Source organism: Pongo abelii, chromosome 12 (assembly GCF_028885655.2).
Source record: "Pongo abelii isolate AG06213 chromosome 12, NHGRI_mPonAbe1-v2.0_pri, whole genome shotgun sequence".
NCBI classification, from domain to species: domain Eukaryota; kingdom Metazoa; phylum Chordata; class Mammalia; order Primates; family Hominidae; genus Pongo; species Pongo abelii.
The window spans coordinates 109,074,866-109,099,751 of NC_071997.2; the positions used below are offsets into that span (position 1 = coordinate 109,074,866).

Consider the following 24,886-nt stretch of genomic DNA (forward strand, 5'->3'; position numbering starts at 1 on the left):
TTTCACTTCTCTGCAATCCTGAGAACTGTCTCATTTTCATATATGAGTTCTGGGATATTTCTGGTGATGGTCTTGGCACTGTATATTTGTTTTTGGTTTTCTGGATGGAGTGGGGGAAGTGAAACAAGCTTGCTTCTACGCTGCCATTTTGGAGCTGAGAATTTCTTTTAAAGTTTTTAATTATTTCAGCATCTGAGCAGTCTTGTGGTTGGCTTTCTTGATTGCTTTTCCTCCTTAGGGTTGTTTAATGTATTCCTAGTTCCTTGTATGTCAAGTCATTTTGGATTGTGTCCTGAACATTTTGAATATTCTTTATGCTGTTCTGGGCCCTGTTACAGTCTTGGGAAGAAGGCTGACCTTTTTTGTTTTAGCAGACAGTCAACTCGGCTAGGTTCAGACCAAAAGTCCTGGCCTAGTTCCTGTGGGCTGTGTTTCCACTGTCAGTTTAGTTTCCAAAGCTCTGTAGTGCCTTTATGTTCAATCTCTGTGTTAGGCTGAATAATGGCTCCCCAGAGATGTCCATGGCCGAATCCCCAGAACCTGTGAATATGTTGTCTTACGTGGTAAAGGGGACTTTGCAGATGTGATAAAGGATCTTAAGATGGGAGATTATTGTGGATAGTGTGTGGGCCCAATGTAATCACAAGGATCCTCATGGGAGAGAGACAGGAGAATCAGGAAAAGGAGATGTAATGGTCAAAGCAGAGGTTGGCGTGATGTGATCTGAAGATGGAAGAAGGGGCCAGGAGCCAGGAAGTACATGCGGCCTCTGGAAGTTAGAAAAGGCAAGGAAGTGGATTCTTCCCTAGAGCCTCCAGAACACGGGTCAGCCAACACCTTGGTTTTAGCTCCTAAGACCCATTTTAGACTTCTGACCTCCCAAATCATAAGATAATAAATTTGTTATCTTAAAGCCACTAAGTTTGCAGTGATTTTTTAATAACAATCCTAGGACACTAATACAGTTCTCCATGTGCACCACGCAGGGGCAAGTCTAAGAACCTGGTGGTGGCCTACATCATAGTTCAGATCTCACAGCCTTTTCCCTCTTGGTCCTGGTCAGTTCTACACATGGGCAGCTCAGGATTTTGTGCAATAATTGAAAGGACTGCTTTCTCCAGCTCCTTACTCTCTGTGATCTTCCCCTGACTCTCAGGCTCCTAAGACACCCCTTTCCTGGTGGTTTGGCCAGAGAGACAAGAACCCTTAGGGATACTTCTGCTATCATGGCCACTGTTGCTGTGAGGAGGCTAATGTTTTCCTAGGGCTCACCTGGGTCTGGGTCTGGAGAGTGTAATGAGAGAGGGTTTTTCTTCTGGGGTTCTGGCTGCACTAGAGAATAAACTAGGAGATAAGGAGTAAAAGGCAAACCCACCATGTGTGTCATCCTTTGACTTCCTTTTCCTACCCAGTTTACTGGCTTTTAAAAAAAAATTTTCTCGGAGCTCATTAATAATTGTTTTCTGTCTCCTGTTCAAGATTTTTAGCTGTAATCAATGGGAAAGATGCAGTAGAATGTACCTACACCATCTTAACCAGAGCCAGAAGTTTCTTCATTTCTTTGTTACTTAAAAAAATTTCCTGCCCTTCTTTTTACCCTTCTGTTTGTCTTAAGGCATTATTCGTTTTTTATTCACTGTTACATCCTTTCTAGTTTAGCCTGCATTTCTAAAATAATTTTTTGCTAATTCTCCCTGAGTTATTTTACTTCATTTGTGAGTTTTCCCAATTTTGGGGTTATATTGTTCTTTCATTTCCTATATTATTGTCACATGCCCTTTTGCTTGTGTTGAAGATATTAGGTTATCATTTTCTTTTGTAGCCATGTCTTTCTGCAGTGCTTTGATTGCCTATGGGGTAGCCTTCTCCTTTTGAAGTCTTTTCTTATATCTATATAGTATTTCCTCTCGATCCTTTTGTTGCTTATTTTTACATGGAATTATGTTTCTTGAACTTTTAGAAGGAAGCCTGGATTTCATGGCTCTGGAGCTCTCTCTCTTGTTATTTTTGTGAAGTGTTGAAATAAATGGCTGCTGACTTTCTGAAATCTTACTTTGCTCCCCTCACCTCCTTCTATTTGGACCTCTTTTTTCTTTATTTCTTTTGTCCCCGTGCTGTTCAATTCAGATTCTCTCCCTGGTAATTTTTACTTAATCTGGGCTCTGTCCTGGAAGAAGGCTTGGGCTGGTTAGTTTTGAGGATTCACAAGGCTCATCCTTGCCATGGAACCCTTGCACTACCCCGAGAGCTGGGGCACAAAGCTCCTCTCACTGCCCACTGCTCTCCTCAGCATGGCCCCTGTGCATTCCCATGAGTCCCTGTTGGGTTCTCAGTTCCATTCCATGCCAATTACTTTTCTCTACTTTCTTCCTCACACAGGTGTACCACAGAGTCTCGTAGGTATTAATGGCTTGTTCCTACTCACTTGGGATTTGGAGTTCCAGGGAGTCTTTACTATTTAATTTTATTTTCGATGTTGTCCAGTAGTCTTTAGATTTTTCATCCTGGTTTCTCTGTTTTTAATGGGCAATTCTGGATGATTAAAAACACTGTGTGGCCACTGCCTCCATCCTCGCCTCCATCCTCCTAAGTTATTTTGGTGAAAAGGTGTGTTCTTCTGCCAAGCACAGGTTCTAGGTAGGAAGCTCACAGGAGAGAAGTGAAGATTTAGCACAGTCACTGATGGAAATAGAAAAGAGAGCTGAGAGTAAGGTGAGGGCACAGTTGGAGGTGGGGTCCATGTATTCATAGTGGCACCAGCACCAGTCTGTGTGAATGTGGGCTTTTTCCTCTGCTTGCAGCTGTCACCCCAAATGAAACATCAGAGGAGGCTGATAGTTGAATTAAGTTAGGATTGCAGTTTTGTCTTTTTTATCCAACAGAAAGATGACAATGTTAGGAAAGTCAGATAATTTGAGGGAGAAGAATTCCATTCTTGGGAAGTGAAACCAGGGTGGGGCTGCTAAATTGGGAGGCAATGGAAAGGATCAAGAAACTGAATGTCTCTAATGAAACTAAAGAGCAAATGCAGTAGTAGACCATGTGAATGTGCTAGATGGAGGCCTGCCAGAGATTTCATGGGTAGAGCAGATACAGGTAACAACAACAACAACAACAACAATGAAAGGTCCCACATTAGGTGCAGGCTAATATACCTGATCTTATAAATTATTAGATGCCCTGGAATTTTCAATTTCTCAACAAATGGTAAATCAGTAAACCTTGCTGTATATCATCACAGCAGTTTAAGAGCCACAAAGAAGATCATAGGCTCAAGAAACTTTGCAAGTATTCCTAAAAATACATAAATAGCTCTAGTCATGTGTCTATAATATGGGATCTACATAGAGCACAGAGCTTTTCTAACATTTTCACTGCGGCAACAAAGCAAAGTTAATTTTGATATGAGATAATAGTCTTTCTAAACATTGTGTATGGTTACTCTTATAGCTGAACGTTTCTTGAGAAAGTGTTGGAAATTAATTACAAATTTCTATTTTAGCATTTTAATGAGTGCAAAGTATTTTAACAAGACTTTGCAAACAGAACATCCCTTTAGAAAGAAATGTGACAATCCACAGTAACATTATGCTTAGTATGTTACTGAAATAAAGGCTATTTGTGGTGGGGAGTCTGAACTTATGTCACATATTTAATGGAAACATCAGTAGTTGTCAGCTCTGTAGTTTATCATACTTTAATAAAGAAATTTAACAGATTATGTTTAAAATGGAGCAAAGAAAGGAGTAATTGCCTATCACACTGTAAAAAATCTGTTACAAATCTTTGGAATGTTTCTTTACACTAATTTCCACATTGTTTGAGTTTCAGTATTTAACCACAGAAACAGTAAAGCAACCCTATGTTCTCAAGATTTTATGGCTAGAATTGGATGCAACTTTGGCTGTCTATTAATACCAATGTTAATCTAAATACAAATATTAAAAAATATTTTTATGTTTTAATATGTTTTTTTTTTTTTTTTTTGAGACAGAGTCTTTCTTGCTCTGTCGCCCAGGCTGGAGTGCAGTTGTGGCATCTCTGCTCACTGCAAGCTCCGCCTCCCAGGTTCACGCCATTCTCCTGCCTCAGCCTCCCGAGTAGCTGGGACTACAGGTGCCCGCCACCATGCCTGGCTAATTTTTTTGTATTTTTAGTAGAGACAGGATTTCACCATGTCAGCCAGGATGGTCTCGATCTCCTGACCTTGTGATCCACCTGCCTAGCCTCCCGAAGTGCTGGGATTACAGGCGTGAGCCACCGTGCCTGGCCTTTAATATGATATTTTAATGACAATACTAGAATTAATGTGAAAGTTTTCAATTTTTAAATATAGGTGGGACAAATGACTGATTATTCTTTGCTGCAGGTGACTTAAAAAGATTGTCATGTTGTTCAAAATTAACAAAGTATAAAATGTCTAAGAGCCTTTTCCAGAAGTTGTCAGGTCACACTTCTGCAGCTGTCGTTGGATATGTGGGTTGGTTGTTTTAGTTTATATGTAGAGTAGTTATTGTAGGTGTGTTTATTGGATTTTTTTCAATTAAAAGTATTACAATATGAGTAGAGAGAGACTGAAGTCTTCTGGACAGATGATTCCTATGAAACATTTTGCTGCATTCAGAAAAGGATTTTATCAACTTCAGGGAATATCAGTCTTATACCTTCTGCTACCATATAAAAATACATATATTTTTCTTTTTTTTTTTTTGGAGACAGAGTCTTGCTCTGTCACTCAGGCTGGAGTGCAGTGGTGCGATCTTGGCTCACTGTAGCCTCCGCCTCCTGGGTTCAAGTGATTCTCCTGCCTCAGCCTCCCGAGTAGCTGGGATTACAAGCATGTACTGCTATGCCCAGCTAATTTTTGTATTTTTAGTAGAGACAGGGTTTCACCATGTTGGCCAAGCTGGTCTTGAACTCCTGACCTCAAGTGTTTCACCTGCCTTGACCTCCCAAAGTGCTGGGATTACAGGCGTGAGCCACTGCGCCTGGCCCCTATATTGATTTTTCTTAAGAAATATTTTGAGGGCCAGGCGTGGTGGCTCATGCCTGTAATCCCAGCACTTCGGGAGGCTGAGGCGGGTGGATCACAAGGTCAGAAGATGGAGACCACCCTGGCTAACATGGTGAAACCCCGTCTCTACTAAAAGTACAAAAAAAAAAAAAAAAAAAATTAGCCGGGCGTGGTGGTGGGCGCCTGTAGTCCCAGCTACTCGGGAGGCTGAGGCAGGAGAATGGCGTGAACCCAGGAGGCGGAGCTTGCAGTGAGCTGAGATCGCATGACTGCACTCCAGTCTGGGCGACAGAGCAAGACTCTGTCTCAAAAAAAAAAAAAAAAAAGGAAGTATTTTGAGAATTCTGAATTAGAATTTGCTTCTGAGTCTTCACAAGATTACAGTTACTTTCTGTTGTACTTCTTTCAGGAATGAGGGCAGAATGTGTTGACCTCAGAATTCCATATCATTATTTGAGCTTGTATCATAATTTAGAAGAGAAGAAAACTTGAGGTTGGGGGGTAATGGCCAAATATGTTGGGAAAACTCTGCCTTTTGTATCCAGTTTAGTAAAGTTAGAGTGAGTGTTAGTCTGTTTTTGATTCTGAGAAATCTGTAGTAAAGAAACCTATTTAACCTTGATAAACCTAGCATTTCCCAAATTTATTTAATCTCAAAACCTTGTATACCACTGTTCCTAGCAGCATTATTAATAATACCCAAAATGTGGAAATAACCCAAATGTGCAATAACTAATGAATGGATAAACAAAATGTATTCATTTTTGTATATATCCATTGTGTGTATCTGTATAATGGAATAATATGGGGCCATAAAAGAATGAGGTGCTGACACATGCTCCAGCATGGATGAATCTTGAGAACACTTTGTTAAATGAAAGAAGCCGGAAACACAAGGCCAAGTATTGTATGATTCCATTTTTATGAAACATTCGCAATAGGCAATCCACCGAGACAGAAAGTAGATTAGTGGTTGCCCGGGGTTAGGGGTTGGGGAGAATGGGGAGTATGCTAATGGGTACCGGTTTGTTTTTGGGGTGATGAAAGTGTTCTGCAATTAGTGGTTATTGTTGCTCAATTCGTGAATATACTGAAAAACCACTTTAAAAGGGTGAAGTGTATGGTATGTGAATCATATGTCAATAAAGCTGTTACTTTAAAAAAAAAAAACCTCCATAAAAAAGGGGCTATAGCAACAATTAGGGCAAGAAATGATAAGGGTTTAAAAATAAGGCAGTGGTGATAGAAAGTGACTGGAGAATTTAGGGGGTGAATTGAAGAGCCTCAGTGGCTGATTTGTACTAACAGGAACGTAAAGTCCCAGGGCTAACACCCTAAGGAGACAGTGCTCATGGGTCCTCTGGTGCCCAGGTTTTCACTTGAGCAGCGGCCAGCTTCGCTGAGAGTGAAGGAATTCTGTACACATAGTGAATGAAAACCCTTTAACTAAAACTTCTAATGGTAAAAACTGCCATTACTTGTGCACCAACCTAATACTTATTCAGTCATCTGTAGGCTGCAGGGCTGGCTACAGCAGCACACTTGCTTATACTTTTTCATGTGCTGTTGCCAGTGGAGTTGGGGTAATCTGGCTGGCGCTGCACACCAGGGCCGGGCGGCCCACGGTGGGAGGTGGAGAAGGCAGTCTTAGCGACCTAGTATGAGCCACTCAAAGGCTGTCCTCATTTTCTAGGAGGAAACACACCCAAATGACCTGCATATGTTCCAGAGTGGGCAGCAGAGTGCATGCATGGCAAGTTTGGATGGTGAACACACATTCTTGGAGTCTTATTTTTTTTTGTAAAGAGATCCATGGGATTCCTCTTTGCGTCTACTCCCAACAGCACACCTCAGTCTTTTTACCATCATGTGAAAACAGCAGGCTTCTTGGAGTTGAGTCCTTATGTTATTCAGCTCCTTGACCCAGCTGGGAAAACTTTCTGTATCCTTGGATACCAAGGTCATGATATTCCCTTTGGGGCCGAGGCTGCTGTGGTCAGCACTTATGCTGTTCTCCCCTCTCCTCTGCTCTCCCAGGCCGAGGCTGTGGTTCCACAAGAATGTGAGGAACTCCTTGAGAGTCCATCACACAGTGCAGGCTCACAGCAGGAGTTTCTAATGAGGCGGCAGAGGATGGTCTTACATCTCAGTGAGAGGACTCTTTCCTTACCCCACTCCCAGGTTTTCTGTTTAAAGCCAAAGCCTTCATTATGTTGCTGAGACTCTGACCAGGTGTTTTTAAAACCACTTCTGAAGAGGACTATTTTTAACAGAGCTGAATGTCTGTCCCATTCACAGAGTTCTCTGTTTTCTTATTACGGATTTTTGAGGTAGCCTGGGGAGGAGGATTGTGCCTTAAAAACTCCAGGCAGACTTGGAGGGGCTGTGTAGTGCTTGCTCCTGGAGTCTCACTGAGCCAGGTTTGAAGGCTGAGATGCTGTAAACCTGCTCTCTGCTTAAGGTCTCAGGGCCCTGCGGCCTCACTCTTGCAATGGGGATAACCCCTGTGCAGGACTGTAATGAGCATTAAACTCAACAGTGTACATAGAGCACTTGGGGCATGGCCTAACTATAACCGGGCAAGCCACTTTTCTGAGACTGTTTCCTCTTCTTAAAGGGTGAAGATGAGGCCCTATGCCTTTTAGGGTAGTTGAGAGGATAGAATGAGTTAATGTGTGTAATTATGTTGTATACGTATATTAAGATTCAATTAGAGGAGACATGTACAGGGATTTTAACCCATTCCAGAGTTTTAGCACGAATACATGGCAGCATATTTTTTATTTGTAATTGTCTTTGTTACTTGATAGTGAACCCTCTCTAACTTCTCCATTGCTTATGGTACCCAAAATAGGAGATGATCTTCACAAAAGAGAATCTCAGACTGAAATTCTGGGGAAAGGGCCAGGCGCGGTGGCTCACTCCTGTAATCCCAGCATTTTGGGAGGGTGAGGTGGGTGGATCACCTGAGGTCAGGAATTCGAGACCAGCCTGGCCAACATGGTGAAACTCCCGTCTCTACTAAAAATACAAAAATTAGCTGGACGTGGTGGCAGGGGCTTATAGTCGCAGCTACTTGGGAGGCTGAGGCAGGAGAATCACTTGAATCCGGGAGGCGGAGGTTTCAGTGAGCCCAGATCGTGTCATTGCACTCCAGCCTGGGCGACAGAGCGAGACTCTGTCTCCAAAAAAAAAAAAAAAGAAATTCTGTGGAAAGATTCCTCTCTGTCCCTCACTACCCATTTTTTAAAATATACATATTTATATCTTTATTATAAAAATAATGTCATAGAAATTCAGGACAAGAGAGAAGAAAAATTGCCCACAATTCCATGAGTACAACTAATAGTATTTTTCTGACTGCGAATCTGGTCATTAAAAAGATACACATCTTACCTATCTTTAGATGTATATCTTATATATCTTTACGTATATCACATACCCACAATCATATAAAAATATACATTGTTTTCCCTTTTCTAAGTGTTTTCCATATGGCGGCATGTCTTTAGTATTACCTATCTCACGGAACTGTGAAGGCTTCATGCAGCCAGTGCTTAGCACAGTGTCGGGCATGTTGTTAGTGTCAGTAAATGAGAGCAAGTTATTATGACGGTCATCCCTCAGCATCCGCAGGGGATTGGTTCCTGGACCCCTAGGGATACCAAAACCCTGGATGCTCAAGTCCCTGATATTAAAGGGGGTAGTATTTGTATATAACCTCTGCACATCCTCCAGTGTACTTTAAATCATCTCTAGATTACTTGTAATACCTAATACAACGTAACGGCAATGTAGATGGTTGTTACACTGTATTGTTTTTTCATTTGTATTATTCTGTATTGGTTTTTTGCCCCTCAATTTTTTCCATGCACGGTTGGTTGAATCTGAATGGGGAACCTCTGGGTATGGAGGGCAGCGATGTATGACTCTTCTCATAGTTTTATGATTTCCTCATGGATGCTCAGAGTGGATTCACCAGGTCAGGTGTGAATACTCCTGTGGCTCCTGATACCCGGCGTCTGCCTCATTGCTCTCTAAAAGCGTTGTTTCGGTTGACAGAACCCTTCACTGCTCACGGGGTTCACGGCTCCTCATGAGCAGCTAGAGTCCCTCTCCCCACCATTTTTCTTAGGTTTGGGGAGCTAATTTAATAGCTAAAAGATGTTACTACCTCACAGTTATTTTCATTATTTAACAACTACCATTGTTGAGCTTTTTTGTTGTATGTTTACTGGCAACGTTTCCTCTTTGTTAGGTCTGTTTAAGACCTATTCTCTTTAACTGTTGGAATCACTTAGCCTTTTCTTATTGAATTACATGGGTTCTTTAATAAAGATATAAATCCTTTGTCATATGGACTGCAAATATTTTTCCTGACTGTTCTCTTCTTATTTTGGCTATGGGTTTAAAAAAAATCATACACATGCATAATGTGAACCATCTCCTGTTTGTGGCCATCACAGTGAACTTTCTCACTATCCACATCAGCTCTGATGGTTGCACCTGGATGCTCCCGTTCGTCTCATGGACTCCTGATATAGTGGACACACATGGCTTTTATGGCAAAATGCAATTTGTTCACCCCCCAGAGTTAAGTCTGAAATACACAGACTCTTCATAGACCCAGAGAATGTGTTTCTCTTGATTTAGGGAAATGAGGTAGACAGGAAAGGAGTTAACAAGATGATTGCTTGATTTTTATCTCAAGTTATAATTTCAGCTCTTCATGACTGGCGCATCCTCTAGACATTCGCCATCCTTTAGGACTGAAGGTATCACTGCAAATATTTATTTGACAAGAGTATGGTCCACTCACATAAAGCCTCGGCCAAGTTCTCTCAACATCTCCCTCTCTTGCCTACCCTGACCACCACCTTCCGATTCTTTTTTTTTTTTTTTTTTTTTTTTGGCAAGGAGACCCTTAGTCTTGGTGAGATTTGTGAATTAATGGTGTGAGGCTCTTCACATGGATGACAAAGCTGGCCAATCTGCCTTCTGCAAATCTGTGAAATCTAAACTTCTTTCCCTGCCAGAGGGCAGGTGCTCCCATCTGGCGCTCTACCTTTTCTCCCCAGGGAGCCTGGCACGCAAGTCCTTAGCATAGCAAGGTAGGTCTATACAGCAGCCTAGAGAGCAGCCCCAGCCATGACTGAAGAAGGCAGTGAGGCCCCCCAACTGGATTTTAGGATAGGATAGAAATCACCCTGGCTGGGCGCAGTGGCTCATGCCTATAATCCCAGCACTTTCGGAGGCCGAGGCCGGTGGATCACCTGAGGTTGGGAGTTCGAGACCACCCTGACCAACATGGAGAAACCCCCGTCTCTACTAAAAATACAAAATTAGCCGGGTGTGGTGGCACAGGCTTGTAATCCCAGCTACTCGGGAGGCTGAGGCAGGAGAATCGCTTGAACCCAGGAGGCGGAGGTTGTGGTGAGCCTGAGATCGTGCCATTGCACTCCAGTCTGGGCAACAAGAGTGAAACTCCATCTCCAAAAAAAAAAAAAAAAAAAAGAGAGAAAACAAATCACCCTGTGTTCCTCTTCCTGGAGAAAGTGTGTTGTGTCTCCTCTTAGGCTCATGAGCTGGACTTGCCATGTGGCTCTAAGTGGGTCCCCGGCACAGGAGTGATACCAGTGGGAAGCTAACAGCTTTGAAGCTTTCAGTTGCACAAGTGTAATAAGAAGAGCACTTCAATGAAAGAAAGAGCCTCAGAGCCAGTGCCAGCGTGTTTGCAAGTGCCTTTCAACTTTGACCTACAATTGTCTTCTTGGCTTTTCAACTCTAAACCTTCCCTCAATATGGAGTCCCATCCTTTCTAATCATTAAATTCTGCACTAAAGTCTATGAGAGAACCCATACAGCTGATGTATGAGGGGTAGAACAGGTTTTGCATCCCTGTGGCAGGACGATGGCACACAAAGATTACGTTGGCTTCCAAGTCTAGATCTATAAATATATTTATTATAATATAACAAGAACTTAACAATAAACATATACTATGTACAATACCATTACAGAGAACCCTGTTTTATATCATTCACAGAAATAGCCAGTTTTGCTCCAGTGTGATAGATGAGGAGAGAAACGGAATTTCAATGTCATCTGTGTTGAGTCTCGCTGACCACTAGAACCTCCTTTGGAGGCAGACGCACACCAATGCTAACATTAGCCCTGCCCCAGGCAGTTAGGAATTTGTGCTCCAGTCCTTGGGTTCACACTTGCACCCTGTTTGACATAAATACTTTAAATGACATACAATGTATGTAGTTTTGTGCTTATTACTTTTTAAAATAATAAATAATATTAAAAACTGCATAACGAAGCTCGGTATCTTGTCCAAGTGGGAGCCACACTCGTAGTGCTAGAAGTTGATGCCCAGCGTTAGAACTGGAATTTTGTGTCATCAAATAAATACTGAACGATGGAAAGCGTGTCCTTTTTCTCTTACAAATGGTTGTTATCATGAAACGATGGCAAGTTGACTTCCCAGATATAAAAGTGGTAAATGTGTATTTGGTACCAACTTCAACTCAACAGCGCAGTGGCGGCGGCGGTGGCGGCAGCATTCTTCCTGCCCTGGAATGGAAACTGTTGACCGTGTGAGGTTTGAGGGGCTAAGGACAAGCGGGAAGGCCTTTCCCTTTTGAGCCATGGTGTGACCTCCCTCCTGGCTTCCCTTTTCTCAGGTTCGTATGTGACAAGAAGAGTGGTTCTGCTCATGCCCTCAGGCCTTGCTGCCATGCCTCCACTAAGAAGGCTGTCCCCATCCTGAGAGCTCTTGCGGCAGGTGCCTTAATATATAGCTATGAATATCAAAAATAGTCTCCTGTGCTTTATAGATGCTTATTCTCCCTCCTTCCCTTCCCACTGGCCTGGGTCCTCAGCTTGACCTCATGGAGGGAGCTGGGCCGTTGTCCTGAGCCAGAACCGGGCTCCTTCTAGAGCAGACTCTTCTTCCTTGGGCACAGCTTTTATGGGGCTGTCTGGGAGTTACTTTTTCTAAAAATAAAATGGGGGCATCGCCCACCCCAGGAGAGATCCTCTATTCTGCACATAGAAAAATGAGAGCAAAAGCCCCCCTCTGGCACTACTTACAAAGAGCTTTGGGAATTCCCACAACATTATCCCTCTTGTGGCCTGCTCCTCCTCTCAGTACTTAAAAATAGCCTTTTGTTTATCAAGAAAATGCCTCAGAAATCTAAATAATTCATCCTGGGTAAGAGAAAGCTAGCGCAATCACTGTCCTTCTCCAGCAAAAACACAGTAGAAAAACCTGTGAAGGACAGACTGCTGTCCCCGCTCCCCGGCTGTCCCACGGCTGCCACCCCTGGCTCCGCGTGGGCAGCTGGGCTTCTCTTCAGCCCCGGTGGGGACCAGCAGCCTCCTAGGCCTTGTGATGCACAGTATTGTCCCTTGTTTTCTGTCGGCCACTGAAAGTGTAGACTGGTTAAAAAACAAAAGTTGGAATCAAAGTGATAAGGACACTTTGATCTTATTCCAAGAGAGCCTGATGCCTAATGTTGTCATAAGATAACTGATCTATGGTTGTTTAGGGATCAAGCTTGCTCTGCAGGAAGGAAAAAACGGCTTCTCTCTCCCAGTTGAAAAATATGTGAAACTCTATTGCACCTGGCAGAGCGAGCGCCCCTGTTCAGGAGGCAGCCAGCCCCGCAGCGGGATCGTGGTTCCTGCGGCTCCAAGCGCGGTGCCTCCGTTACATCCAAAGGCGAGGATGATTTTCTACATTCAATGTAGAGAATATTCAACATGTTGAGCGCAGTGAGTTCCTTGATTGTGTTTTGTTGGCCTCTTGTTGGTGTCGCTGGAAAATTATCATTGCATGGCACTTGCCTCACCAGACTTGTCCACAGTCTTATTGTGGGCTTTCTGCTGATGTCAGCCGCTTTGAATATATTTCTTTATCACGACGCAGCCGTGTCTGAACACAGGGCAGGGCATGTGGGGGAGGAGGGTCCATGTGTTGGTTGTGGGCTCGTAGGCCTCCATGTTGCCCAGCGCGGGCCCTTCACTGCTGACAATGCCTCCAGTTGCATAAATCTTGCCATCAAGCACCACGGCACTGTTGGGAGAAAGCGGGGGCAGAGTTAGGCATTTCACTTCCAACTTGGCCCTGGAGATAGGTTCTCAATGTCGTGTCCTGTTGTAGGCTGCCTGTGCCTTTTGCAGAAGGCATCTGGGATCTTGCTGCCCTTTTTTTTCCTCTAACCTGGGCTGGCATAAGAAAAACACCTGTCCTCCAGGGCCAGTCAGGAAGCCATGCTATGCCACCCTGCGAGCGGCAGAAGGCGCTCCCTCCCTGCCCCGCCAGAGTGACTAACCATGGCTGGGAGATGAAAGATCTCTGTGCGGGCACTCAGCTCAGGTCACTGAGGCTTTCTGGAGACTCTTGTGTGGCACACGCAGCCTTCCTACTGCTCAAATCAAATTGGGAACATGACTCACAAGAATGACGAGAGAGAATAATAAGGAGCTCAGCTGGAATTGAACGTCAGCCACTTGACTGGGAGCTCCACCTGCCAAGGTGCTCCTGTGTGACCTGGTGCTGCTGCCCACCCAGGATTGCAAGGGCCGGGCATGCTCTGCAGGGTGACCGATGACTGTGCCTGGACCCCTTCCCTATGTGACACTCACTGGCTTGCTCCTGTTGTCTCAGTTAGCTCCTCTCATCATGAGGGCTCAGCATCTGGCCCCTCTCTGCACTGACTCCCTTAATGCATTTCAGCTGCTTCTTTGCACTGACGTCCACATCCTTGTTTCTAGCCCTGACGCTCTTTCATTTCAGCTAATGGCCATTTCTTCCTGGCTAGTCCCTGACATTGGACACATACCTTTTCAAAGGCTCCACCCGTTTCTGAAATCTCTTAAAGAGAACACATCAGTCTGGACGTCTTACCAGACCCTGAAGCTTCCAGTCTTCTCTCCCTTAGTTCGTGCCATCTGGGGCCCTCATATTTTCCTTCTGTGGTGCACCTATTACCTGATTTTCTTGCAAGACCCAACTTAACTCTGCCATTTGCCGTTAAGTCTTTCCCATTCTTTTTTTTTTTGAGACGGAGTCATACTCTGTCACCAGGCTGGAGTGCAGTGGTGCGATCTCAGCTCACTGCAACCTCCGCCTCCCGGGTTCAAGCAATTCTCCTGCCTCAGCCTCCTGAGTAGCTGGGATTACAGGCGCCTGCCACCATGCCCGGCTAATTTTTGTATTTTTAGTAGAGACGGGGTTTCACCATGTTGGTCAGGCTGGTCTTGAACTCCTGACCTCGTGATCCGTTCACCTCGGCCTCCCAAAGTGCTGGGATTACAGGTGTGAGCCACCGTGCCTGGCCCTTTCCCATTTATTTCTAGTCTCAGAGGAGGTGCGGGCATCCTCCCAAGTGGAGCGCAATGCTCCAGTTGTCTGCATCAGTGGACAGGGTAGTCAGACTGTGCTCTGCACACTGCCACCATTAGGGTACGTGACATGGAAGTATGGCTCAAGAATTGTAAAATCTCAGTCCAACAGGAGCTTAGCAGTTGTCTGGTCCAACCACCTGTTTCACAGATAGAACTTCCCCAGAGAGGGGAAGGGATGTGTCCAAGGTCACTGACATGCTAGTAGTAGGTTATATCTTTTCTAGCTATGCTACACAAACAATGGGCACTCTAAGTACTTCATGCTATTCCCACACTGAAGATTCTGCAGTTACCTCTGCATAGGCACAAGATGTCTTCAGGAAGCATCTGCTATGGGAGTCCTGACAATGGGGTTTCTGAGGCCCCTTCTTTTTTGTGAGACGGAGTCTTTTCCTGTCACCCAGGCTGGAGTGCCGTGGCGCGATCTTGGCTCACTGCAACCTCCGCCTCCCGGGTTCAAGCGATTCTCCTGCCTCATCTTCCCGAGAAGCTGGGATTACAGGCACACACCACCACGCCTGGCAAATTTTTGTATTTTTAGTAGAGTCGGGGTTTTACCATGTTGGCCAAGCTGGTCTCGAACTCCTGATCTCAACTGATCCACCCACCTCGGCCTCCCAAAGTGCTGGGATTACAGGTGTGAGCCACCGCACCTGGCCTTGGGGCCCCTTTTTATTCCTTGTTCCTCTTAGTCCAGGAAAGGATGGGGCTGGAAAAGCAGGGACTGGTGTCTCACTGCCACAGGGCCAGAAAGCCTGGGGACCGAGCCACACTCAGCCCTCTACCTTCTCTGCCTGCAGGGGTGGGTTTGTGTGTGCTTTTGCCCAGTCAGCCTTTGGGACTCTGAGCCCCAAGCACAACTCCCAAAGCCATCAGGATTGTTCATGTCCTCAGAGCATTCCCCCAAGAAGTCACTTGTCCCTGTAGGGCATCACACAGCTCTGGCCTGGCACTGCCTTCCGTCTGTGATGGGGCAGGTGGTCCTGGGGGAAGCTGACCTCCCCTCTCACTGAGAGCAGCGTAGCCTTGACGCCTTCAGGAAATGGTTCATTTCTGCTGGAGCTGGGGCCAGCTGGAGCCCCAGGGTTGGGTTCCTGGACCAGAGGCTGCCGTGGGCTCCACCCTACTGGTCTGGGCTAACGCCCACTCCTGTGGTTGGAGGGGGAGGGCCACTGCTCTGGGCCTGGGAATTGCTACAGTCACTGAATGGCAGGAAATCATGTGGTCACACCCCTCCTCCTCCCGCTCCTCCGTCCCAGCCCTAGTCAAGGTGCTGCAGCCTCTCACCTGCAGAACTGGCGAGAGTGGTTCATGTTTGGGCCCGCCTTAATGTTTCCTTTCTCAGGGTCGTAGATGGTGGTGGCTCTGGCATAAGCCCCGCCCAGGATGAAAACGAAGCCATTGAGCGTGACAGCGGGGGCATACTTGTTGTCTGTGAGGAGAGCAGAGCAGGCAGGTCACGGCAGCTTGTCTCAGACTTCCCTCTCCTTTTCTTTCCCAGAAGACCCTCCAGGGAAGGAAGCTGGAAAGACTTCCAACAAGTGACTGATTGGCCTGGGGATGGGTCCGGGGCCTAGGGGAATCTGGAGCCTTGACTCACTCGCCCTTCTCCAGACACCTGAGCTGGGGGGCTCGGCAACTCCTGCCACCCTCTAGATCTGGGTCTGCAGAGCTGTTGGGCTTAGCCTGACTTCTGGGCATGGGATACTGAACAAATCAGCAAGGCAGGGATGCGACCCTGGCCCTGGGCTGAGGACACTGCTGGTTCTCACCAATCATTGGGGACTCGATGAAGCTCCACGTGTTGGTCTGAGGAACGTAAGACTGGAGGACGCCGGCAGCTCGGCCTGCCTCGTTCACCCCACCAAACACGTAGATCTTGCCGCCACACACTGTGGCTGCAGCAGAGTGTACTGCCTTCGGCAGAGGGGCCACCGCCTCCCATTGGTTGGTGATGGTGTCGTACCTGCAGGAGAGGAGATAAAGAACCCAGGGTCAAGATGGACCTTGTGCGGGGCAGAGGTCACAAGCAAGGGCAGCAGACTGCCATCTGCTCCTCGCCCTCAGCATGGCCAGCATAGCCTGAGATCACACCAGCGGTGGGGGGCACTGCGATGAGACACTCAAGGCCTCCGGGGGTCTGGTCCAAACTAGCCCTCTCGGCCTTCCTCTGGAACATCAGTGGGCTCTTTCTGCCTATGGCAGCGTCTGCGCAGAATTCCTGTCTCCATCCCTTTGCTCACACAGCGCTCCCCTCCTCTCTATCCAGCTCAATCCTACCCTTGCATTCCACAATGCTGGACTGAGCATTTGCTTTATAGCCAGGCCCTGGGCTGGAAACTGGAGAAACATGCTGGATGAAGCACGATTCCTGCCCTCGAGGTGCTTATAGCCTCGTGGGGAAGGCAGCCAAATAAAACACACAAAGAACAATTACATGCAGGATGCTGAGTGGTCTGAAGGTGAGAAACCCAAGGTGCACACGGCAGGGGGCACACAGTAGCTCCAACAGGTCTTATTAGCTTCCTGGAGGCGCCAATACCCAGGCTGGGCCTTGAAGGGTGAATAAGCTACTAGCTAGGTGGATGGGAAGCAGGACTGGGTGGGCACAGGGAAAGCATTACAGGTGAAGGGAGAACAGTAGGCAAAGGTGGCATTTTGGGAGAATTTATAGTGCAGATGGTCCCCAACTTAGGATTTTCTGACTTTATCATGGTGCAAAACGATTGCAATTTTGATGTAATATGCAGTGTTCAATAAAATCCATGAGATATTTGACATTTTATTATAAAATAGGCTTTGTGTTAGATGCTTTTGCCCAGCTGTAGGCTAACGTAAGTGTTCAGAGCATGTTTAAGGTAAGCTGGCTGAACTATGATGTTCAGTAGGGCAGGTGTATTAAATGCATTTTTGACTTAGAATATTTTCAACTTATAATGAGTTTATCAGGACATAACCCCATCGTCAGTCAAGGTGCTTCCGTAGTATGGAATGGCTGGAAGTGGGGGGTAGTTAAAAAGAGCCATGTGGGCTGGGCGCAATGGCTCATGCCTATAATCCCAGCACTCTGGGAGGCCGAGGCGGGTGGATCACCTGAGGTCGGGAGTTCGAGACCAGGCTGACCAACATGGAGAAACCCCGTCTCTACTAAAAATCTAAAAAAAAAAAAAAAAAAAAATTAGCTGGGCGTGGTGGCACATGCCTGTAATCCCAGCTACTCCGGAGGCTGAGGCAGGAGAACTGCTTGAATCTGGGAGGCAGAGGCTGTGGTGAGCCAAGATTGCGCCATTGCACTCCAGCCTGGGCAACAAGAGCAAAACTCCGTCTCAAAAAGAAAAAAAAAAAAAAAGCCATGTGTGCGAAGCTAAGGGAGTTGGGCTTTATCTAGAGTGCAGTGGGTGAAGGTTTGTTTGTTTGAGACAGGGTCTTGCTCTGTTGCCTAGGCTAGAATGCAGTGGCATGATTACGGCTCACTGCAGCCTTGATCTTCTGGGCTTAAACAATTCTCCCACCTCAGCCTCCTGAGTAGCTGGGACTACAGGTGTGTACCATCATGCCTGGCTAATTTTTTGATTTGTCGTAGATATGAGGTCTCCCTATGTTGCCCAGGCTGGTCTCGAACTCCTGAGCTTAAGCAATCCTCCCACCTTGGCCTCCTAAAGTGCTGGGATTACAGATGTGAGCCACAGCGCCTGACTGCCATGAAGGTTTTAAGCGGGGAAATAGTGTGATCAAATTTGGCATCTAGAGAGATCACTGTGTCTGCAGGGTGGAGTATGTCCTGGAGTGAAGAGGTCAGAAGCGGGGAGACTAGTTGGACTAGTCTGCACAAGAAATTTGGTGAGATGCGACAGTGGCTTGGACCAAGGAATGACAAAAAGAGTATGAGGACAGGAGAACAGAAGGAGAGGGGAATGGGTGTGTTTGCTCATTGATGAGATGCTGGCGCTAAAGGAGATAGTTGCCAAGGATGGTTCAGGGTCTGGCTTGGGACTGGTGGATGGTGACACTACTGGTGGGATGGGGAGGTTGAGGGAGGAGGGTGATTTCAGTTTTTTTCACAAGAAGTTTACAGTATTTGTGGGCAACAAACTGGAGATATGCAGCAGACACTCAGATATTTGGATGTGGATTAAATATTCAGCTGTGGGATCTCTGGCACAAAGCTGGAAATGGAAGCTCAGGAGTGTGCTGGGGAGATAGATGTGAAGTGCATGGGGGCTGAGGACAAACTGGGGAAATGTAGCCTTTAAGAGGGGAGCTGAGAGGCATCCTCAGAGGGCAGCCAAGGTCCCAACAGCGAGTGAGTGGCTGTGCCCCCAAAGGCGAGGGCTTCAAGGATGGAGGATGGAATCTCCAGCAGGCCACTGCTCTGTAGTCAAGGGCACTTCAACTGGAACAAGAGGTGCAGAAGCCATTTGTGTCAGTGGAGACCGTGGGTGTAGACTTCTTTTGGAAGAAACTTAGCTGTGAAGAGGCACAGAAGGTAGGACCTAGAAAAGAATCCGGAGCTGAGAGGGGTCAATGGAATGCTGATGAATGTTTAATAGCCAGCTCTCTAGGGAAAACGTCATGGTTTGTAGCGTTTGCTGGTTTCTGCGATGTCACTCCTCCCAATTGGCTGATTTCAAGCTACCACAGGGATGTTGCTGAACATGGAGTTGGAAAGAGATGTGCTGTGGCCACCATTCTCTGGAATCTCCTCCCTGGAGAGGTGCAATAGGCATATATAACCTCAAGGCCCAAGAGCGTAGTAACATATAGTAAAAAATTAGGAAGTGATGAATTTTGAGTATGGATTACCTTTGTTTTTAATATTGTGTATATAATTTTTAATAATTAAAAATTGTTAAATTTTTGTGGTTAACAACTGGCTCAGAGTTCCTGTAATTTTAACATTCAGATCTCACGAGCCAGCAGAAAACAGGTCTTGTTTTAATTTTTAAGGAGAATGTTTAATTGTGTTTACATGCTAAAATAGGAAGGAGTCAAACTGGATAATGAAAGATTAAATGTATATGAAAGAGAGGGGAGGGCTGATGATGGAAGGCTTCCAGGAGGTGGATGCAAATGGAATCCAAAGTGCAGAGGGAATGTGGAGTCCATTTGCACAGGAGAGAGGAAGTCAAGGATGGCACGAGTGTAGCTGTATTTGTAGGAGTACCTGCAGGAAGGTGAGCAAGTTCTTGACTAATGGCTCCATTTTCTCTGTGAAGCAGGAGTCAGAGTTGACCAAAGTAGTGGGGGAGTCTGTAGGGTCAGATCTCTGAAGAGAGAGGTCAAGACGGGAAATAACTGCTCTTGAGAGTGGGAGAAAGTGCTGAAGAGGGAAACCCAGAAACGCTGCCTCGCAGCACCACCTCGTGTGGTGGGGCCAGTGTGTTGTGGGGTGGGATTTTCTCCATCAATCAGCATTCAGTCCCCAGGGCTGGGCACCAAGAAGGCAAACGGTTGGGTTGAACAGATCTGCTGATGTGCGGTGCAGGACAAAGCAGCAGAGGAAGAGGATGAAGTGATTGATAGAACATGAGTTCCAGACAAGACAGGGTTTCTCCCGAGAAAGGACAATAGGAGGCAGCTGCTGGGAAAAGCAGACTTGGGGTTCAGCAGCCCGGCCAGGTCACTGGGATGTTTGAGGTCTTGCTTCACAGGGAAGCTGGAATATCGGTCCTCAGTGTTTCTGTCGGGTTCCTTGGGGGCTGGTCTCCCAACTCCAGTTGCCTCCATACTTAGGCCCTCCCAGCAGGGGACACATCTACTGCCTACCATGCTGCTCACTGTTCGGTGAGTGCCTGGACGCAATGCGAGGCCTGGGCATGGCGTGCTGTGCCACCAGGGTTGGGTCTGTCCCCAGCACATCTTTCCTGGGAGGCATATGGGGCCTGCTTTCTTTCTGTGAGCCTCCTTGGGACACCCGCGATAACTCGGTCACAGCCCAGAGCCCCAGGAAACTGGCTTCCCAGAGCCTGTGCCTCTGCCTCTGAGCGAGGGTGATGTGACGTCCAGTTGTGTGCTTGGATTTGAGAAGAGGCTGGAATGTCTCAAAGGGCAGCAGCAGGGCAGATTCAATTAAGCCCCAGACAAATGATATGTGGCTTATATGCAATGGAGTAAGTGTCTTTTTGGACAGTGTCAGAAGTTCAGATATCTGCTTTTTAAGCCAATATGGCAGGGCTCCAAAGAGCTCCTGCAGAAGGAGCTGGGAGACAGTGGAAGATTATGGGGCTGTTAGTCCTCAGTGTTTCAGTATGATGGCATATCGCACCAAATGCGAATTTCCTGAGAGCTTGTTATTCCAGGTGGCTGATTGCCAAGCCATGAGCCCTCCCGTCAGCTCAATCTGTCAGCTTCCTGCTTGAGAAGGATATGCTAATGACATGCAAATGACCCTGCCGAGTGAGGCGTTCTGCTATCATTTATCCAGTAACCACAGTGACTGCAATATATTGCTATAAAATATTAGACCCGGTTATTTATATAATGATATAATACAGGTTTGTCTATTGTGCTGTTGTCTTAATCTATAATTATATAATCTTGCTCTATTCCTGTAATACCATAATGTAATATAATTATAATGCACCATATATCTCATTCATTATCAATATAATAGCCATTTGTTCCATTAGTGCTTCCTGGGGAACAAAGCACCCTGGTGTCTGTCCCCATTACCCTGACCTTCCTGTCACCCTGAATTCTCATCATTGCCACTGTGTGCCACAGAAAGCAACTTACCCGAAGGGGGTCTAGCTACACTTCTTGGAAAGCAGTGAGCGTTCCTTCCCCTGCACCCTCCAACCCACTTGCACGCACACGGCCTAGAGGTCTTCAAGCCTGCATCCTGCCCCTGCAAGGACAGTTGGCAGACTGGTGGGCTAAGGAAGGGCTCAGGGCCCTTCAGGGCACCCTTTTGTCCTTCATCTCTTGGGGTTCCCGGGGTGGTCTCGCTCACACTGTGCCCATGCTGAACTTTCACAGCCAGAAGGAGGGCCTTGCCCCCCAGGGAAGGCCCATACAGGCAACCCCTGGGTCTTGGAGAACTGCTCCAGGACCCTGGAAGAGTGGAGCTTGTCTCACTGCTTAGTTGGTGCATTTGATCCTTGAACAAATCCCTATATTTATCAACAGTATAAGTTTGCAAAATGAGTAATCAGTGTCTTAGGAGATTAAAAATAGCTGACAAAAGCAAGACAGAATGACGGATCCAGTTCAGTTTACTCCTACGGAGAAAATGTCTCATTTTTCATGTGTTTATTATTGGATGACAAATGATCGGAAGCGGATGCTTCCAGAATGCTTGGGGTATGCATAGCTGGGCAGTGGGTCACACTGAAGGCCGCCAGCACCGGGGCCAACCCAGGTCCAGCAACTGCGCTAATATCCTCATCTTCACGTGGGAATGCCCATGATTGCCAGATCAATATGACAATTAAATGTTGTTACTGGGCCATCTCTGGGCTCCACTTGGGGGAGTTAAAAGCCCACAATGAGCATTCAGAGCCTGTCTCACTCTGTAACCATCTTTGCTGTAACATTTGTCAAGTGTCCAGTTAGCCACCAAGGAGGAAAAAAATACAAACTGAGGGGTATGTGTGGCTTCATAGGCAACATGATGTCCCACGGGAAGATGTGCTTTCTGGTGGCACGTGGCGGTGGGGGTGGTGGGCTCAGGTGCAAGAGGGGCTCTGGCAATCTTAGCTGTCTCCCCTGGGTTGTGCTTTGGGCCAGGTCAGCCTGACGGGTTACCCTCCAGGCACTAGTTTCTCCAAAAGCAGGACTAAGCCTCCGTTCTGCTGCCTGACGAAGCTTCCTGAGCTTTTCCCCCAGGCATCCATTCTCTGTAAGAACAGTCTCCCTGGCTCAAGGGAAAAGGATTTTGTATTTTCATCTGGAAGCACCCACTTCAGCCCACGCCCCTCATGCCTGTATCTGACCCTTCACGATGGCCTTGGGAGGAAGCCAGGCTCTGGCTCCCAGCGGAGGGCAGGTTCACACACGTGGTCCTTTGGCTTATTTTTTCTTCTGGAAAGTTCTAGAGGGTTGGCAAGAATGTTCTCCCTAAACTGCTTAGTTTGTATGCAGTGGCCTCTCCCTGTATTACGAACAGATGTCCTGGTGTGTGTGGCTGGAGGGAGGAAGGGAGCTCCCTGGTGTGGGACCCCTGCTTGGCAGGACACGGAGGCACCGCCACCGGCATGACCTGCATTTTAAACATTGCTTCCAGCTTTGCCCAAAACCCCAGCAGTCTCTGGGCTGGTGCTCATGGTGTAGGGTGTTCCCTGACTGCCTGGCCAGGATGGTTTGGCTCATCCCAGGTCTTCTGCAACTTGATCTTGGGCCTCCAGCTTGTCTGACACCTAAATGGGTTGTCGGGACAGAAGCGCCCCATCTCCCATCTCAGAGACTGCAAAGGTGACACAGATGCCTGCTGCCCCCCGGTGCTGCGATTGAAGAGCCTGGGATGACTGCCCATATGAATGGTCCAGGCTCTGCTCCATCGCCACCGAGTGGGTGTCGGGAGGTAGAGTGACGTGATTTCAGTTCTTGATGAGCATAGAGCATGCCCCTGTCCTGACCGTGGCCTCATTACCTCTCCACGTGGTCCACGTTGCCCGCCACGCCAAGTCCCCCGAGGGTGTAAATCTTCCCATCGTAGACGAGGCTATTGTGCCGACAGCGGGGGACTGTCATTCTGGAGACGAGGTTCCAGTTATCAAGCAGGGACATGTAGCACCAGACATCAGCCAGCGTCACCCCTGATTCCATCCCACCTGGAGGCAGTGTGGGAGGCAGAGAGAGCGAGCAGGGTGAGGAGGGGCCCGGGGTCGGCAGGCCCAGCCCCAGGGGCAGAGGAAGCCTTCACCTGCAAAGTAGATACTTCTGGGCCACGGCCTTCCTCAGCCCTGATGTGGGGAGCAGTCCCCTTGGGACCCCCATGCCTGGTCCCGCCCCAGCCCCAGGGGGCCTCACCTGAGAGGTAGATGTTGTCCCCGGCACTCACTACACTGAAGAACTCGCGGTCATAGAAGGGCAGTGAGGCCAAGGGGTACCACTTGTTGTTCTGCGGGTTCCAGCAGGTGACGGCCACCAGCGAGCGCTGGGTCATCCCCACCATCTGACGGCCCCCAACCAAGACGATGACCTCAGCCACACCTGCAGGGACATGGATGGGCGCCCTTGGGACACACCCTAAGACTGTCGGCATCTGTGCCTGGCACCTCACTGGGACCACTGAGCCCAAGACACTGCTTCTAGGGAGGTTTGGGGCGAGCCCCTTCATACCTGCAGAGAGGCGCGGCCGGGTTCGGGGCGTCTGCATCTCCTGGCGGGCGTGGGGGAGCATATGGTAGCGTTTGGCCTCATTCACCAGGTCCCTGCAGGCTTCTGATGACTTGATCAGCTCTTCATTGTCAACCACATTGAGCAGGTAGCTGGGGTGGATGAAGGGGAGGCGGACCACGGCCAGGAGCTCAGCCGCGTACTGCAGGATAAAGGAGACAGAATCTTCTTAGACTAGCAAGAGAGGGCCACCTCCCGGAAGGAAAGAAACGGTGTGGGGCTGCACAAGAATGGATAATTCCAGGCTGTGTTAGGCTTGGGAGTGTAGATACTCTGCTAGCTTAGCCAGAGGTAAAGGGAGGTCTAGTCAGCTGGAGGTGTGGAGGGGAGGGCCGGGAGCGCAGGGGTGCGGAGGGGAGGCTGGCAGGCTGCAGCCAGCCCTGCAGGAGTGGGAGCACCTGTTCATCCCCCTAGCACCCCATTCTGTCACTCCACCTGGGGCTGTGGGCCCCTGCTGCAGATCAGGCCACTGGGGGCAGGGGCAGAGGTTAAAATGAGGAAGACACGATTATTAAAGAGCTGTGAGTGTGACAAGGACTCAGGAACAGGTGGGAGGACCCAGGAAAGCTTCAAGGAGATGGCGATTGTTGAGCTTGCAAGTCTCAGCCGTGGGAGCCTGTGTCTCCCCAGCACTGAAAACTCTTTCAGTGGTGTCCCGTGTCCCACAGCCTCAAACTGTCACCCTGCACTGAGGCGGTTTTACAGGCTCACTTGAATCTCCCCTCCTAACAAACTCTGCTCATCACTCTACTTTCGTTTCATCCCATGAGTAACGAGACCACCATAGGCCAGGCATGACGCTCATCACTGGGGGTGCAAAGATCATTGTGACCCAGTCTCAGACCTCAAGGGGTACAGTTTAATGGGAGGGGATCTGCTATGAAAAATTCACGAGGGGCAAGAGGAGGGTCTAGTGAGGGTTTGTAGTGGGTGCAGGAGTAAGAGGTTTTACAGAGGGAATGGCGTCTGGATGGGGTATACAAAATGGGCAGACTTCTGCCAGGCCCAAGGTGGATGGGAGGGCGGACATTCGAAGCCTGTGTAGAGGCGTCAGAGAGTGAAAGAGAATGGTGTGTTTGGAGAATTGTATGGGGTTTATTCTTACGAGATGTAACA

At 47.6% G+C, this 24,886-nt stretch overlaps 2 protein-coding genes across 3 annotated transcripts in view; one reads left to right on the plus strand and one right to left on the minus strand.

Annotated features, from left to right (window-relative positions):
• The window catches only part of ATAD2B (ATPase family AAA domain containing 2B), a 233,208-nt gene that overhangs the window by 202,429 nt on the left and 5,893 nt on the right, over positions 1-24,886 (plus strand). The gene's annotated exons all lie outside the window — the stretch shown is intronic.
• The window catches only part of KLHL29 (kelch like family member 29), a 318,944-nt gene continuing 304,890 nt past the window's right edge, over positions 10,833-24,886 (minus strand). For both annotated transcript variants that reach the window (XM_009237502.4, XM_054548335.2), the window contains 6 exons: positions 23,714-23,912; positions 23,402-23,584; positions 23,022-23,202; positions 16,204-16,397; positions 15,719-15,863; positions 10,833-13,097 (listed from right to left, as the gene is read on the minus strand). In XM_009237502.4, the coding sequence (XP_009235777.3) occupies positions 12,914-13,097; positions 15,719-15,863; positions 16,204-16,397; positions 23,022-23,202; positions 23,402-23,584; positions 23,714-23,912 (1,086 nt within the window). In that variant the 3' untranslated portion in view covers positions 10,833-12,913. The remainder of the gene's footprint in view (positions 13,098-15,718; positions 15,864-16,203; positions 16,398-23,021; positions 23,203-23,401; positions 23,585-23,713; positions 23,913-24,886) is intronic.